The 18,372-nt window shown below is 42.4% G+C and overlaps 1 protein-coding gene across 1 annotated transcript in view; it reads right to left on the bottom strand.

Moving 5' to 3' along the window:
• chd6 (chromodomain helicase DNA binding protein 6) overlaps nucleotides 1–18,372 on the bottom strand; it is a 93,733-nt gene that overhangs the window by 58,856 nt on the left and 16,505 nt on the right. The window contains exon 2 of the mRNA XM_087170104.1: nucleotides 13,816–13,865. Within this exon, the coding sequence (XP_087026230.1) occupies nucleotides 13,816–13,845 (30 nt within the window). The 5' untranslated portion in view covers nucleotides 13,846–13,865. The remainder of the gene's footprint in view (nucleotides 1–13,815; nucleotides 13,866–18,372) is intronic.

The raw sequence follows: 18,372 nt of genomic DNA, 5'->3' as shown, positions 1-18,372 counted from the left end.
GGTGGGGGGTATTGGGGCCGTTGCCATGGAAACTGGCTCTCCGTGCCAAAGCTGCGGGGAGCAGGGAGGCGGACGTAAACACATGGTCACCATGGTAACCCTTTCGTTGCCAGTGGCTCCCGACTGTCTGATGGACGGACTGATTACATCTCTGTATCTGATGTCAACCTGTTAACGTCTGAAGGTTTACCTGCGTCTGTCCAGGTGTCAGTCCACCTGTCTGTCGGTCCACCTGTCTGTCGGTCCACCTGTCTGTCCGTCCATCAGACAGTCGGTCCACCTGTCTGTCGGTCCACCTGTCTGTCCGTCCACCTGTCTGTCAGTCCACCTGTCTGTCGGTCCATCAGACAGTCGGTCCACCTGTCTTTCTGTCCACCTGTCTGTCAGTACACCTGTCTGTCCGTCTGTGCACGTCTCACAGAACTGACAACACGTCGTCACATCTGTCGGTGCATTAACACCGACCACATATGTGATCGTGTATTCTCCTTTAATTCGGTCTGATTGGACAGGTGACATCAACACCTGAGTTAAACACAACACAAAATACGTTGCAGTTTGTCAGAAGTCAAAAATAAAATGAGTGAGAGGGAATTAAAAAGTTTTATGAGTGACCTGATTTCTAAAGCGTCACAAACATCAAAGTCTTCAGTGCATCGAAAACAAAGTCGAGCCGCGGAGATTTGTACGGCTAAAACCAACTATTTATGTTCAATTAATCTGACATATTTATCTGTCTGAGCAACAAAATGTCAGAAAAAAGAAAAAACAAACATCAATATTTCTCAGAGTCTGAGTCCAAAACTAAAAAAAAAATCACCTTTTCATCACAGAGGACAAAGAAAACTAGTAAACAGTCGTATTTTTCACAGACAGAAACAACTAACTGCTGCTTAATCTGTACAAAGTGCAACATTTACTGGACAGTGGGATTTAACGCTGCGTATCAATCCGCTGTGGGTCACGCAGCAGATGAAACCAACACACCTGTCGGTTGATCACGTCCGAAATGTTCTGCAGCTCTGACACGATGCGGCACCACGCTCAGCTAAAACTACACGAATACAAAAAACACAGCGAAGTCGACTCCTCCGCTCCGGTTCAGGGTCGGGAACCGGAGCAGCAAAGTGATGAGTCCGAGTCCCGGAGGTCGGACACCTGGAGGAACAGGTGAGGGGTTCCTCTGCTGGTTTTAAAGTGAGTGTTGAAGGTGGAGGAGGAGTGGGGGGGGGGGTCATCTACCTTCTGCTGCTGCTGCAGTATTTGGATTAACTGCACAACATACACATCTTAGATTTTTCATCTCTTTCAATGAGACGACTCAAAACTTCCTGCAGCTTTTTAAAGACCTTAAATTCCTAATTCCTTCTACAACAAGAGGGTTTTGTAAAACTACTTGTAATTCTTTAACTTATTTTCCTTAACCCCTTTTTTAAGTTTATTTATTGTGTTGTTTCATTTGATTCTGATCTTTTTACTTGTGTTTGTCGTTTGTTTTTTATCTGTTTGGACGTCGTCGGTTCGGAGACGGACTCTGATACAAACCTGGTGCAGTGACACTGTGAGAGAGACGGGGGCTCTGGTGGAGCAGAACAAAGGGGGGAGGGGGGACACACTGTTTCTGTTCAACTGTATCAGTGATCTATTACATTCTGTACGACTTTAAACGCAGATAAGAAAAACACCTTGAATAGAAAGGTTAAATCTACACATGCGAAACAGCCTGAATGTTTAACGTTCCAATGGTTATCAGCCGGTAACCATCACTGTTACCAGCTGTCAGTCAAACATGGAGCTAAAGGAGCATTTCTGATCCGTCTCCAAACACATTTTCTCCTTCAATAACTTGAATAATTAACAATAAATGTATAAATTACCGTGACATGGTTTTTTTTTTAAAACTGATTTCATGCGTCAGATTTCTCTTCCTGTCGTTAATCCTGCAGATTAACGTCTCGTATTTTCACCATAAATACGATTCCTCAATAAAGTAAAAGTTATTTACTGGCACGACACACGTCATTAATTCCTGCAGCACTTGTTCCTCCCCGCTGTGCGGCTCCACTTGAGTCACTGTGAGGTCAGAGGTCAGAGGAGGTCAGAGGTCAGAGACAGAGCATGCGTGACGCTGGCAGGGATTCACAGTCTTCCTGAGAAAAGTAGATACTTCCTGTCAAAGAAAGCTCGAAGCTGAGTTTTTCTGGTAAAACACAGGATGCACTATTGAACTAATTAAAAAAAGAAAAAACAGCAAGAAAAACATCTGAGAATATTTAACAAAAACCGTTTGAGTGAAACCACAAAGATTTGCTTTCAACTAAACGAGTCTTGAAGATTTTAGTCGGAACAGAACAGATTTTCTTTTTAAATGAAATCTCCAACAGAAGTTCAGATTAGCATCTGTGACGGACTGAAAGCTTCTCCTCTCCAAGACGTTCCTCTGATGACTTCCTTTAAATAGACTTTAATCTGGCAGCGGGCAACGTGAGCTCTGGAAACATCAGCCCCGGACCCCGCCGGGCCAACAGTTCTCCCTGCAGGGCTTATTACCTGTTCAGGTTCCCACCTGAGCAGGGGATTCTGATCACTAACACCTGGGCTGAAGAGTCCAGGACGGAGAGCCACTGAACCTGGAGCCAGGATCGTTTAACCCAGTTTCAACAAGGGCCAAAAAAAGCCAAAAATAAAAGTCCAGCTCGGCTTCATCTGACCTCATTTCCTCAAAGGGTTAATCGGGACTAACCAGGAGTTATTGATCATTTACAGCAACGTAATCTAACGAAGATTATTTTATTACCATCAGCCGTGCTTCTAATTTAAATACACAAGAAAACAAAAAGAGAGAAAGAAGTGAAATCATCCAAACCAGAGCTTGTGCAGCGATGAAGGACACGGGTGTAAACTAGGCCACGAGTAACACAACAGAACCACTGCTCGCCAAGTAGGACACATTAGCATGATACCACAAACTTCACCTGACACAGGAAGGACGAGCGGCGTTCTGCACCCCCCCCCCCCCCCCCTTCCGCCGCCTTTAACAGCCAATAAACTATTCTAACTGAAGATCAGAGAGGGCGGGGGGGAACGCCACGCGCTCATTACCTCGTTGATTCTGATCCGTCTCGTGAGTAAATCTCACAGTGGGAATTATTTCCACGAACAAAGGAGTCGATTATTTTAAATATTCAGACATTAATCTGTATCTTCTTCCTCGCAGCAGCGATGACACGAATTCCCCAACAGATCGATGATTCATCTCAACATCCTTTAGTAAATGTCACCTGCCAACAACCGGATCTCAAACGTACATTCGCTCTGAGGGGGGGAAAGAAACTATAGAGGCGTCTTTATTACGTCAAACACTGTTGTTTTCATATTGTGTATTATGTGTGTTATTTCAGCCTGTTTTCCCCCACGCCGTGCCAGATTGCTGTAATTCACAGAGGTTCGCTCCAGGTTCTCTGCTCACCTTAGACAAACCAGAGGAAGCATGAGTCACCTGAGTGGTTTCAACACCTGCCTTTGAGGAGAGGAAGAGAAGCCGAACTTCTGATGCCGTCTGAACTGTAGTGGAAACTTTTAGTGTGATTGTTTTTTGAAGCCTGTATTCTTATTGTGATGGTAAAGATTCGTAGCATCACTTTGTATGTGTGCTCTCGTGTTGACCTCGTGTTGACCTCATGTTGACCTCGTGTTGACCTTCCTGTTGTCCTCGGGTCAAATGTCCTCAAATGTTTTTATTTCACAAATCTGCTTTTCTTTCATGTTAATCGCCTGAAAATAACATGGATGGTTCTTCACTGCACTTTCCTCAAATGGAATTTAATTATCACTATTTTCAAAGAATTTTGGGAGTTTTATTCAAATTTATAGCATCTGTGTTCTTCCTGGGTCAAATTTGAGGAAACACTTTTTTTCCCTCCATGTTTTTTTTTTTGTTCGTCTGTAAAAACGATTCTCGAGGGACAAGTGAACATTTTTTATTTTTTTATTTTTGCTTTGGTCCCCAGAACAAATAAAATCACTTCTCTTAGACTGATGAAAAAAGTTAGAAAAATTATCCTTTCCAAAAAACTAAATTTCACTTGCCTTTCAGGACTTCCATAACTTACACAACAGCAGCAGAACGTGAACTTTGCCTGAGTCTTGTGATCAAGGACTGAGTGGACGGGGTGGGGCACTCTAATAAATTATATTTATTATTAATTAAATCAATTCTTAATCGTATTTAGAGGTCCTCTTCGTTGGAATTCACTAGGATCAACTTTGAAGTCGTCATCTCCTTTAATAACTTTTAAAACATTTAAAAAAAAAAAAACCATCTTTCATCTAAATAAAATGTTTGTCTCCATGTTTTTGTTTACGTGATGTTGTGATGCTTTATGTTGGAAGTTTTTAAAGACGGGTTGAAATAAAGGCAAAGACTTTGGAAATCTCTGTTTATCTCCTGCACATTTTATAAATCTTTTTACTGTGTGAGTCTCACTGTATGTGCTTTGCAAATAAACTCAACGCAATTCAACATGAGGGAAACACTGAATCATTATCATTTCTGGAACATGGCAGAAAAACATCTAAACAGATGAAGTTAAGGCAGAACCTGATTTCGACTCAAACGTCCCGGCTCCTCAAATCAAAGACATCAAAACGCCGCAGAGACGAAGCGTCAGTTTTTATTTCATTTAATTTTCTTGGAGTCAAAACATCAACTAAAACAAGTCACCAGTCTCATTTACTCCCTTTCTTTACTTCCTCACAAACAACAATAAAAATACATTGGAAAGTGCGTTGACCTGTATCCTTTAAAAAGAACCAGACACTATGAGACGAGGAGCCGTAAAAACATCCTGATCAGGCCTGAACCTTTGTGTGCATGTCAATCAGTGACACAAAAAGGTTTTTATTACATGAGAATAAACGATTCTGTCGCTCACCTCGCTCCATGTTCACTTCCTTTTCCTCCCTGTACAGAAAACGACTCGGCGGACACAGGTACAGGTAACCTACAAGCTAAAATTAGCCGCTAAGCTAACTCCGGATCAGTAATGACCCGAGCCGCTGCTGCCATCCATCTCCACAACAACGGAGCAACTGCAGCCCCCACACACACACACACACACACACACACACACACACACACACACACACACACACACACACAACATAGTGGCATCACGTCATGGCTCAATGTGCTTACATGACCAACTACACAAACTCACACACACACACACACACACACACACACACACACACACACACACACACACACACAAACTCACGAGTTTCTCCCTCACTCCCACACTGACACTGCATGGCCCAATGTGCTTACATGACTGACTACATACACATACATGACTTTCAACAGTCATTCTTAAACATCTTAAACACACGCACACACACGCACACACACACACACACACACACACACACACGTACATGCACACACACACACACAGATTTACAAGCTTCATGGCTCAATGTGCTTACATGGATGACTACGTGCATAAAAAAAAAGAAAAATAACAAGAACACACTGACTCTCCTTCATGCACACACACACACGTTACTCTCAGACACACATACACACACACAAGCACGCACACACACATACACACACACACACACACGCACGCACACACACACACACACACACACTGAGCCTCCAGTGACGTGCTGCAGTGTAGCAGCCTCTGCCAGCCAAGTAAAGCCGAGCGAACACAGCTGAGGGAGGCTGCCTGCAATCACACTGCCTATGAATCAATAATACTGCCTCACAAACAAGCAGCACGCGTGCACACACACACACACACACACACACACACACACACACACACACTGTGTCTCTGTCACGAATATAGACCACGAGCGCTGCAGTCTCATCAATGCTGCCGCTGCTTTTCAGAGATACAACGCCAAGCAAGCAGTGCTCAGAGAGATGTGGCTAACGCTAACGCTAGGCTAACAGCCTCTGTCAGCGTGGACGGGTCGACACGTGTACGACCCCCCGGTGCACCTGGGTAATAGGTCAAATTCATTTACGTTACACAAGATCAACAACAATCACACTTCCTGTTTCTGCTCATATTGACCATCACACCATCATGACATCACAGTGACGTCGACACACCAACACTGTTTTAGACTCGTAGGAACATTTTCGTTTCACTCAATAAAGTTTATTCTGAAAAACAACAACATGTTAATGTGGGTCAGTCACATCTGAGCTGCACCCAGTCCATTCAATAAGCTTCCCGCCCCTGATAAGACTCGGTGCATCAGACTGAGGCAACAGTTATTGTGAAAATGCTGTTTAGCAGAGACATGAACTGAATACACAAACAGAGACACAACAACTGTGTGAAACACTCAACTTGCAGCGACAATCACAAATTTATAAGAACACATAAAAAAAAAAACGAGAAAACCATGGTTTTAACCGCTTTAAATCAAAAACGAAAAATCTTTGCTGTCACAATTAAAAAATGAAAATCAAGAACACCAAATCAAAAGAAATGGTCCAATTGTGGTGTTTGCAAATGTTTGTTTAATTGAGGTATGAAGAAAGGTAGCCAGGTGACACGGAAGTAAAGGTAAATATTTCAAAATAAAAGCTGTAAAAGGCTATTAATTCAAACTACACAAGTAAATAATACACCACGCTCAAAACTGTCTGTCTGTGCTTGAGTGATGTTGCACTTTTACAGAATGGCAACGCGATCCGCTCAGCTTTTATTTTGAAAGATTTACCTTTCCCTTCAGTGCCACCTGGCCACCTTTCTTCAATCTTCGATTAAGCAAGGAATTTGCAAAAACAAAAATTGGACCATTTCTTCCAATTTGGTGTTTTTGTTTTTTTGTTTTTTGTAATTGTGACAACAAAAATACACCAATTTCCTTTTCTGGTATAAAACGAAAAAACAAACTGCCTGAACGTACACAAACCCACAGAGGAGCCGACACGATCGACTAAATATTTCAACACCCACATTTACTGCTTCGCTTTAAACATATGAAACTATGTTTTTAGGAACCCTTTAATTTCTCATCTGTTTCACCGCCTTCGTGCGTCCGTGTGACGTTTCTGTTTCTATAAATTCCCTGCAGTCACTTTGTAACGTGGCGATCCCTCCGATTCAACTGTGTGACCTTTTACTGCTCGTTTATTGTCTCGTAAAAGCGAAACGCAGCCTTGTTTCAGAAAGTTACTAGAAAGAGGCTCCTGTTCCCCCTCAGTCTCCATCACACTGATAAATCCGGACATAAATCTCTGCGGCCGATTCAAGGAGGCCGACGGTGGACGGTCAGGGAGCTGAGGAGTTCTGTTAATATTTAATCTGCCTTTTTAAAACAAGGGGAGTCTGATGAAGGAGACAAAACTGACTGAAATAATCTTGATGCTTATCCAATTTTTAAACAGAAAGTTTTCTTTAACATATCCATTCATTTCTGAGAAACCCAGAAAACGTGGGCAAGCCGACATGAAACTGGGAAAGAAAAAGGATCCACCAAAAACTTGAGGAAAGGAACGCCAGCTGAGAGGAAAGATGTTTGAAAAAAAAAGATGATGGAAGGAGGGAGGAGGAGGAGGAGGAGGAGGAGGAGGAGGAAGCCTCAGCCATTCAGGTGAGTACGCAGAGATGATCAAAGCGAGTGAATCTGGGCCTCAGACAGAAAAGAATTCAGTCTTTTCTCTGCTTCACCTTGAAGTGCGGAAAAACCCAGTTTCACACAGCAGCTGCTGATTCATGAAACGTGGTGGGAAAAAAAAACCAAAACAAAAAAACAAAATCTCTGCTCTGTGAATTCTTTTTCAGTGTATAGAGCAGTTCAGTTCCCTTTATGAGCATTCATCACATGGGGGGGGAACTATAGCTGTGAACTCAAGGAGAGGCATCAGAGATCAGTTACGATGCTGCAGCATTACACGCATGAACGTAACTTGCACATTAGGCGTTCAGCAGTAGCAACTAAACAAGCTAATTACACTGTGATTTATCATCTCTGTGTGAGATCTGCTGTAAGTTTGAGACAGAATATTGTTACAGGATTAGAGCGGCTCCCGTCAGGAACAGATCGGTACGTAGGGTCGTGTACGTAGCGACAGAGGCTGGCGACCACAGCAGAGAGTTAGCGGTTAGCGGTGTAGCTGTGAACGTAGCACGACTCTTCCAAGACCCGAGTTCCCACGTCTCCCCTGAATGCAACTACAGGAGTCGTTTTTAGATATTTGATGCGTTTACTGTCGATTTAAAAGAATAATCCTAAAACTTCTTCAGGCAGGAAGGAGTGCAGAAAGGTGGAGATGTCCAGACAGAGAGCAGCAAGACGCAGGAGAGAGACTCTGAGGTAAAAGACAAAATCATCAGCTGGCCCTGAATTTAAGAGAGATTATCACTAGATAATAGAATAAATAGAATAAATAGAAACGATGTGACTCAGATGTGATGTGATGCTTTTATCTGCTTTAAAAAAAATTTTAATATCTGTTCAAGATATTTGGGAAAAAGACTTTATAAATTAAAATATTAATAGTAGTAGAAAATACAGATAAAAATAATAAAAGTTACATTTTAAAAACTATGAGCAACACTAATAACTGCAGGCTCCAAAATGAGAGAGAAAAAACTAGATTTCATGTCGCTCTTATTCAGAGTGAGGAGCTGAAACATCCTCCACCTCCTCATCATTTTTGAGAAGTGACAAAATGAAAAATCCATGAACACAAACCTGCGTTCAGATGATGCAGCTCACACGGCATGGAGAATATTCAGCATTATTTCCACAATACTTTTAATTTTGTTCCCCAAAGCTGTGCAGCACCACAAGCAAAAGTCAAGCAAACTCATCAAGTGGCCACAGAAAAGTGACAAACACAATCACCGCCCTCCCAGACGGCGTTTATCTGTCGGGAGAGTGGTTACAGACGTTTACGATGAACTTCAGATACTACACAGTCTCCACACAACACCTGCCGGATCACTAACCACACGATTACACAAAAATGTTCCTGTTTTCCCTCCAACCTGGCACCGCAGACGTGTTTTGTTTACGCCAGGAGAGTGTGTTAACAACATCACCATCTTTCCCCCCGTTGTCGTTCTTCCAACACGGCGGCGCAGCAGCCTCCGCGAAACGTTTCCAGAGAGGCAGCGATGACGTTATCGCTCTGCTGTTTTGAGATGTGGCAGGTTGATAACCAGAGATACCAGACACGCCTCGGCTGTATCAGAGAAAATCTCATCACTCTCCTTCTGTAAACCAGCTGATACAAACTGCTGAACGAACCACACACTCCTCGAAAAACAGACAAACTGTTAAAGGACGCTGTGTCTTTTCTGTTCCAGCTTCAGCTCAAACATCAGGTTCAGATGTGGCACCACAGACCTGTAATCATCGTGTGACCAAACTTTCTCCTGCTGGAATGATGAGGCTCGTGTGCCTGAGGAAATTATCAATACGATCAGTTTTACAGTGAATTACAAGCTCGTGTGAAATCACTTTACTTGATATGTTATTGATTAAGGAGTTCATCCTTTTCAGGCCTCTACGAATGATTATACATAAGTCAAATCAACACACTCATTAAAATGCAGTCGCTAACGACATCACAACAGCTGAGACGAAGAGTCTGATTTAACAGAACAAAGAGTCTGTAGCTCTGCTAACAGCTCTGCTAACAGCTCTGTGAGCTACAGTGCTGCTGTGAGCTGACAACAGCTGCTAACAGGCTCAATGCTGACATGCTTAAAGCAAACAAGCTCAATGCTAACATGCTCAATGCTAATACGTTCAATGCTAACATGCATAAAGCAAACATGCTCAATGCTAACACTCTCTGTTTTATCCCGCTCAATGCTAACATGCACATTGCTAACACACTCAATTCCAAAACGCTCGGGGCTAACAGGTTCAATACAAACAGGCTCAATGCTAACACACTCATTGCTTACACGCTCAATGTTAACACTCTCAGGGCTAATACACTTAGTGCTAACAGGCTCAATGCTAACACGCTCAGTGCTAACACACTCAATTCTAACACACTCAATTCTAACACACTTTGTGCTAACAGGCTCAGTGCTAACACACTCAATGCTAACACAACTGAGGAAAGAGCCGACTTCTTTCAACTCGTTTCATGTTTGTCTTCATGTCTCTGTCATAAGATGTCATAAGGGTGTTTTAAAGAACATAAAAACACAAACGTGGCACTTTCATAAAGATGTAACAGCCGTCACTGCTGGAGCCTGTGGAGATTTACTGTGTTTGACATTCAGGGTGGTTTCTCTCTGCTCTGCGTCACCCCGTCGACCCGCGAGCTGCACCCAGCCGTCAGAAAACTGGCCCACTTCCTCCTGCTACAGTAGAACCACAGAACTGAACTCTCACCGTGCTGCAGACAAAGTGTGGCTGCATTAAATCCTGGTGAAATCTCACTTCAACGGTCACAAGTGCAAAGTTTGTCAAGTCATGCACCAGATCAGTGAATTAAAAAAAAAGATTTAAAAATCATGTGCTCCATTTGTACAAATGTGCCGTTTGTTGGGAGAGAATGTGCGTTAGATAAATATTTCCCGGGGCAGATTCTCTGTGGCAGACGAGACAAAAACCCACAGAGACATGAGAGGAAGGTTCGTGAAAACACTCGCATCTTCACAGATTCACCTGTAACTCTGAGTTACACTTTGTTCTATACGTTTTTTTGTTTTTTCAATTATTAGATCTGCAAAAACACGTTTTATGTTCATGCCCATGTCTGTTTGTTTATTTATTTGTCAGCAGGATTACGCAAAAACTACTGAAGCAATTTGCACCAAACTTTATGGAGAGATGGGACCGGGCTCAGGGAAGAACCCGTTTCAGGGGCGGATGTGTTTTTCAACTTTATCGACAATTTCTCAGGAAATAATGTAATGTAAATTTTTTAAAATATATTTATTATTTTATTTTATTTTATTTTTTATTCTTCAATATTTCTGGTGGCGATGTGACGGTACATGTGTTTGTTGCCATTCAGTACAAGAAGTCCGGTTCAGTAGAGTGAATGTTTCAATAATTTTCTACATGCTGCACTTTAATGGATCTTTTATTTTATTATTTATTTATATATTTGATGACCTCCTGAAGCATATTAAGTAATATCATTAATACCTAGATCACTTTCTGGTGTTGGCATCTATGAGTTTGTACAATTTGGTCAATCCGGATCTTTCGTTTATTCCTTATAGGGTTGTGGGGGAGGGGCTGGAGCAGGGTACACCTTTTGGCAGGTCACCAGTCTATCACAGTGCTGTCATACAGAGACAAACAACCACCACACTCATGTTCACACCTATTTAAAGTCGCCCATAACCTCAACCTGCATGTCTTTGGACTGCGGGAGGAAGGACGGAGGACCTGGAGGAAATCCACGAAGGCTCGGGGAGAACATGCAGACTTTTTTTTTACATTACATCATTTCCTGAGAAACTGACTAAGTTGAATAATGCATCTGCCCCTTTAAGTGGATCTGCCCCCTGAATGCACCAAGTTCTTCCCAATCACTCCGTAAAGTTTGGTGCAATTTGCTTCATTAGGTTTTGCTTAATCCTGCAGACAAACAAACAAACAAAGGTGTGTGTTATTCTAGTATCAGGATGTTTCAGTGGGATTGCGTTAATAAGAAACAGTTCGGCGTCCATGTTTGATTCTTGTGAGCTGCTGATGAAACACAACAACAGGTTTTAAGATTCTTTATCACTGTGGACTGAAATCTGTCACTTGATTTAAAGAAACCTGGTGATAATCCAGCAGCTAACGGCATCGGATAATAACCACGGTAACGAGCGAACGATGAGGCCTCGTGCTCAGCTGAGAGTCTGCTGCGTCACCTCACACTCACAGAAACTCTGACTCATCACTCTGCTCCGCTTGACTCATAAATATTACAAAGAGCGAGACGTCGTCCGAACAACAAGGCAGGAAGGAACACCTCGAACATAACAACTCTACAACAACACCAGGAGCACGAAGGCGTCGGCTCTGAGGCCGTGAGGAAGGGACGACGGAGAACGGACGATTCTGTCCAAGACTTCCTGTACTGATCTGGACCTGAGGTAATCCTCCTTTCACAATGCAGGAAACTCAGTTTGCATCATCACTGACAGGTGTACTGTCATGTCCTTTATAGGTGTATCAAAGACGTGGCATCACAATGTCAAGCAGAAACTGTGAATAAGATTTGGACACTATGTTTTTGTTCTATTGAGGGGATTTTGGAGCCAATCCAAAGAAAAACAAGACCAGGTCAAACCCTCGTACATGTCTGGACCTCCTCCGATCAAATCCTGATTTTATAGCCACCACATCGTCTGACAAAATCACCAAACACACAAATGAAGGACAAAGACTGAACTGTATTTACTGTAACACGATCACTCAAGAGAGAAAGTTACAACAGACACAATATCTGTCATTTTTTTAAAGTTATTTTTTCAGGCTTTTGCCGTTATTACAGACATAGGGAGAGAGATGGGTCACAGGTCGGACTCGAACCCGGGCCGCCGCAGTGCAACGTAAGCCCTAATGTCACGTGCTCCACCAGGTGAGCCAACCGAGATGGACTATCTTTCTTATTTAGTCTCTCACACAGAGCACAGCCTCCGTCTGGGATCCACGATAGTTTAGTATTTATTTACTTCAACTCAGAATGTAAGATACTTTTATTAGAGGCAGATCTTTATGTCTAACTCCCTCTGTTTGATATGAAGAGTTAGTCATAATCGTTAGTACGAAGCCTCGTTACCAATGACCGACCTCTCGCTCCCTCTCTCTCTAATGTGTAGTTATTCTTCCGCCTCTTTTAGTAATAATGTGTATTTGCTGTAATGGAGGCGAAGCTCAGTGTATTGGAAGCGCTCCTCCTCTTCCCTGCATTTCCCGAGCAGCCGGAAAACCAGAGCGGCTTGGTAGACTGTGGCTCGGCCCTGTGCTGACCAATATGGTCAGTCAGTCAGTCAGTCAGTCAGTCAGTCTATAGGACTGGCCACGCTGTTGTGATCCAGCCAAAAAGATTGTAAAAAGGAAGTGATTTCAGACGCTTGTGAATGAATAAAAACAAGAATGTTTCCTGCCACAGGAAGCTAAATCTGGAGAGACCTGATCCTGCAGTTTAACTTCACTGAGTAGATCTGCATCCACATCACAATCAACTATGAGACACAGACTCTTTTATACACAAATTTTTCAGAAAGTATTTCTAACAGACGGATGTGCAACTAGAATAATTTAAAAAGCAGAAGCGCCTGAGTTGATTCAGACAAAACACGCACAACGAGCAGACTGTGTGAGGTAAAGCACTGACTCTTCCTCAGTAGCTCAGCAGGATCCTTCATCAGAATGTAAATAATCACAATATTAATTTTCTCTCCCGGCGTCCTCGTCCTCTGATATTTCCCTTCATGTTTGAAATTCTGTCACAGTCCCAGCAGGATGGGAGAGAAGAATTACTAAACTTCAGTGAGTCAGAGAAGAACAGATTTACTTCTTCTCCCTCCCTCTGTTCAACCATCATTCACACAATCAGCAGTTACGGTCCCATATAACAGGAGCCTCTGTTCGGTAACGCGGGACCGCTGACCTCAGGATCAAAGTTAAGCTGCGTTAAGTATTAAAGGGCTCGTGAAATCGTCCAGAATGAGACTGAAGCTTAGAAAAATAAAACACAATCACGTTTTATTTAGTATCAAAGCTTCTTCTTGTATCAAGGTTTTTATAAATGACCTAGTTTTATATATATATGTGTGAGTGTGTGTGTGTGAGTGAGACAATACAAACCTGCTGCTTGTCCTTTTTGTGTATTTTCATCTTCTATCCCTTCACTGCATCTGTTAACAGAAGAGGACATCATTCATATTACTTCCAGAGAACAAACTGAAGCTTTAATATTCAACAACAGTGAGTGTGAGTACAGACGAAACACAGTAAGGAGAGCAAATGCACCGGACCGACTTTATACTATAACGATGACAAATACACACAAGTACGAGGAGGAAGTGTGCAGGGAATGATGCATTCACTTTCCTGAAAGTCAATATACAGCTCTCTGTTTATTCAGAACAGCTCACACCTTCCTCACCCTCCAGAGGAGGAGGTTTACACGTCCTGTTACACACATTCACTCCTGGAAGCATCGAAGATCAACCGACGACTGTTAAACCAGTGCCTTGCTAAAGGACGCTAAATCTGCACTATACGAACAACTTGTGTCATTGAGCTTGTCCTCCCAGGCCCCCCGGCCGTCAAGGGTATGGTATGTGCGTGGCGGCTGCTGTGGAACGTCTTGGTTTTCATTTCGACGCACATGTTAAAAACGGGTTAGTGCGGAGACGCTGCCTGCGTGACAGTTGGGTCGCGTGATCTAAAGATTCGGAGTCTCGCCTATTTTCCAAGCATGACGCGGCTCCCAGCAAAAACAGTCGGAGAAAAGACCGGTCGATGTCATAGTGACATCATACCAGTAACATGACATCAAACCGACACCTTCCACTATAGTTTCTATGTGCTGAATCTGATTATATAAAATACAAGTATATTTTTTAACCATTTTAGCAGCTGCATGTGGAGACAGAGACACTTTAGTGATGTTATTAGTCACAAATAAATCAGAAAAATTCATTTATAATAAAAAGAAATCCGATATTCCAGTAACCTGTGAACTCTATTGTTCAAGTTTCAAGGTGGAGTTTATTGTCACTCTCTGCAGATACAGTGATCAGTACACAGACACCTAATATATTCATGCTTATACATATACATATACACACATTACACTGCTTGGTATTCAGTTAGAAAGCCGCTGTAGAAAATGATGGAAACTGTGTTCTAACATGTGTCTGCCTCAGTGTCGTCTCAGATTAGATTTGAAAGTCTTTATTGTTCCCATGGGGCAGTTTCACTGCAATGTCACTAATCTGCTGCTATTTTTTTAGTTTTTAGCTGAAATATTTTATTTATACATATTATATTATTTATCTTGCTTTTAAAGTAGTTGATTTTGCAGTTTTTCTTTCTTTGTACTGTCACTTTGCTGCTGTAATACTGCAAATTTACCCACTGTGGGACTAATAAATGAATATCTTATCTTATTTGGTTTGCAACAGTCGTCAATACAACCAATACGCATCATAAATAGAATAAAATAGAGACATAAACCATCTAACATTCAGTAGATTTCATCAGAATAAGTTACAGTAAGATGTGAAGCACAGAGAGTCCGTCAGTATTTGTTAATTGCGATGACAATTTGTTTAAAAACCAACATAGATGAGCTCAAGTATTATTCTTCTTCTCGGAGTCGAACCTCTGAATGGAGAGGGTAATGGGGGTCTGCCAAGATGACCTTTGACCTCTGAGTGGCTCTGACATGATAAACACGGCCGAGATCATTCAAACACTTGTTTTACTAAAGGTTATAAAACGTGACGGCGTCATTACTTGAGGAAATCTGACATTTGTACTTAATCCTGCACCAATTTGCTTTATGCTCAACAAACCGCTCAAACGATCACCGATGCTTTATCGATAGTTACGTTATTAATCAGGTATCTTCCAGCTGTGGCTCATTCTCATCCTGAAACAGGGAAACAAAACAAAACAAGGAAGTAAAACCGAAAAAGATACAGAACACACTGACACTGATTCAGTCTGTGTTGATGAACTGGCAGCAGAGAACAACTTCAGCTTGTGATTCAACACTCAAATGGCACATTCTCACTAAAATAGTCCGCTGATGATTAATCATTGGACGGCCATGACACCCACAGCGGGGGGTCCGTACGGCAACAAGCTCATGAGCAATCTCCCTGCTCATGAATAGTTGTAGTATCAGAAGTGCCAAGGCAACACAACCTGTTTTTACCCTGATACACACTGCAGGTTAAAGCTGCAACGATTAGCAGGGTAATCAATTAGCAAGTGGACAGAAAAATGGAACTAAAAAAAAAAAAAGGAACCAATCCTGTCAACTTGTGGGGACGGGGGGCGGGGCTAAATAAACCTGAAACCTAGTCAGTTCAGAGAGACAGTTATCATTAGCACAACCGCTAACACTGTGTCAGTTACAAGCTAACCATCAACATAAATAAATAAGAAGATGCTAACTGCGCTAACGGTTCTGACCCGTCTGCTAGTCTCTGGTTCTGGTCTCAGACTCCTCCTCTGAGTCTGGGTCTGACTGAGGCTCAAACATGTGGCTGAGTCTCTCTGATGTTTCCTCCTCTCACCATCTTGATGGGGGCTTAAGGCCTCATCCAGGTTTCTCAACCAGGAAGTCAGAGGAGATGAAAACAAAGAAAATAAAGAAAACACGAATTATAGCAGAGGATATTTACAGTTTAAAACATGTCTGGGGGAACTTGGAAAATGGCAAATATTTAATGATTCCTGCAGCTTTTCGATGTTGAAATTATTTTGCTTTTCTATATGTTAGAGTTTTGGTTTAGAGAAAAAAACAAAAAAGAAGATAGTGATTCTTTTATTGTGTTTTGCTGCTATATATATATATATAAAAAAACAAACAAATAATCTATTAATTGAGAAGATAATTGGCAGATGAATCAATTATGAAAATAAACAAAGTCATTTCCGGACTGATAATCTAAAGGACAGCCATGTGCCTGTGTTTCTTAACTACATAACTTCTTGGGGATCACATGACGAGCCGTTTTCCCCTCGAGAAAGATCAAGAGTAGAACTGCTACCAACACGAAAACAGAACAGGAAGTGATAAGAGCTATAAACGTGTGAAAGAAAGACTCCACTAAAGGCTCTGCTGAGGTTTTAGCAGAGAGGTCGGTTGGTGTCGGTTTCACGCTGCAGTGACACAGCACGGCAGAGATGACGAAACAAATTCATTTCAAAATGACTTGAACAGAACGTTTTCACACGGATCCACACTCCGTCTGAGGCGCCTTCTCAGACTGAGTCACAGCAGCAGCGGCGGCGGCGGCTGGGACACCGGGGGCCGGTTTCACTCAGGGAGGTGGAGGTGGACTGAAGTCTCCAGACCCCTTCACTTTTAGCACTTTCTATTGTAGGTTTCATTTCATACCTGCCTACAACGATTAATATTATGAGATAAACTTTATACGTGAACATAAAATTAACACGTTTAACTAAACATCATTTATACAACAGATAGTTCCGACCAAGTAATCTGATTGGACGAGAGTCATTCCATGAGCGCTGATATAGAGAACAACAGCACTGGGACTTTTGACTACATGTATCACTCCGCTTCACAGGTGTTTTATTAACCGTTTATCAGCGTCGCATTGCGCTCGTTATCTATCCTAGATTGAATCAAACAAAGATGAAAATATTTCCAGAAATAACATTTGAGTTAAATGATGGTCGTCAGGAGAGGATGAAGGAAGACACCTGGATACTTCAGAAACACCTGAGGTAACATGGAGACAGAGTAGCAAGCTAGTGTGCCCTGTGCAGGTCAAGAACATGTTAATGTGTTGCTAAGCAACAGTCCAGTACCAGTCCACCTGCAGAACTATTTGACTGTTCAAACAAATCATAATTTTTTGTTGTTTATTTAAATAATATGGCGCTCGACCTGCGGCCTCGTACCTATGACCGGATCACAGCCGTGCTGATATTCAGTACGACATCACGACCTCCAGTCTGATATTACTTAATTATATAGAGCCTCTCTGGTCTTAACGACCACTCAAAGCACTTTACACTACTACTCACATTCTCACACACACACACACACACACACACACACACACACACACACACACACAGATGATGCATCAGGGGAAATCTGGGGTTCAGTATCTTGCCAAAGGAAACTTCGGCATGAGGGCTGGAGGAGCCGGGGATCGAACCACCGAGCTTCTGATGAGCGGACGACCCGCTCCGCCTCCTTACAGCCTACACTTATACGTCCTGTCTGTCTGTGCAGAGAGCGGCGGGTTGTGGGTTGCCAGGTTGGGGTGACAGATGGGTTGAATTTGTCTGGCAATTTGGAGGAACGTCAGACAAACATGAAACATATGGATGCGTGTATGATTATTTATAATAAAGGTGGATGGCCGTGCTAATTACAGGACACTCTCGGGAAAAACAGGAGTGTTGGCAGGTGAAATTTGTTTTTAGAATTTTTTTTGCAAATTTATTAAAAATAAAAAACTAAAATCTCTCATTTACAGAAACATTCAGACCTTTCATCCAGTTCTCTGTAGAAGCCACTTGCAGCCGTTTCAGCTCCGAGTCTCTACAAGCTTTGACACCTGGATTTGGCCATTTGATCTCTCTGGTCTCCTGAACTCTGGAGCAGGACTTATCTGTATTTGGCTGAATCAAGCCCCCCCCCCC

Source organism: Seriola lalandi, unplaced genomic scaffold (genome assembly GCF_002814215.2).
Source record: "Seriola lalandi dorsalis isolate HSWRI2012SDOR001 ecotype SW California unplaced genomic scaffold, Sedor1 jcf7180002054928, whole genome shotgun sequence".
Taxonomy (NCBI): domain Eukaryota; kingdom Metazoa; phylum Chordata; class Actinopteri; order Carangiformes; family Carangidae; genus Seriola; species Seriola lalandi.
The sequence above is the reverse complement of the archived record's forward strand: the minus strand, read 5'-3'. Positions and strand labels throughout refer to the sequence as shown.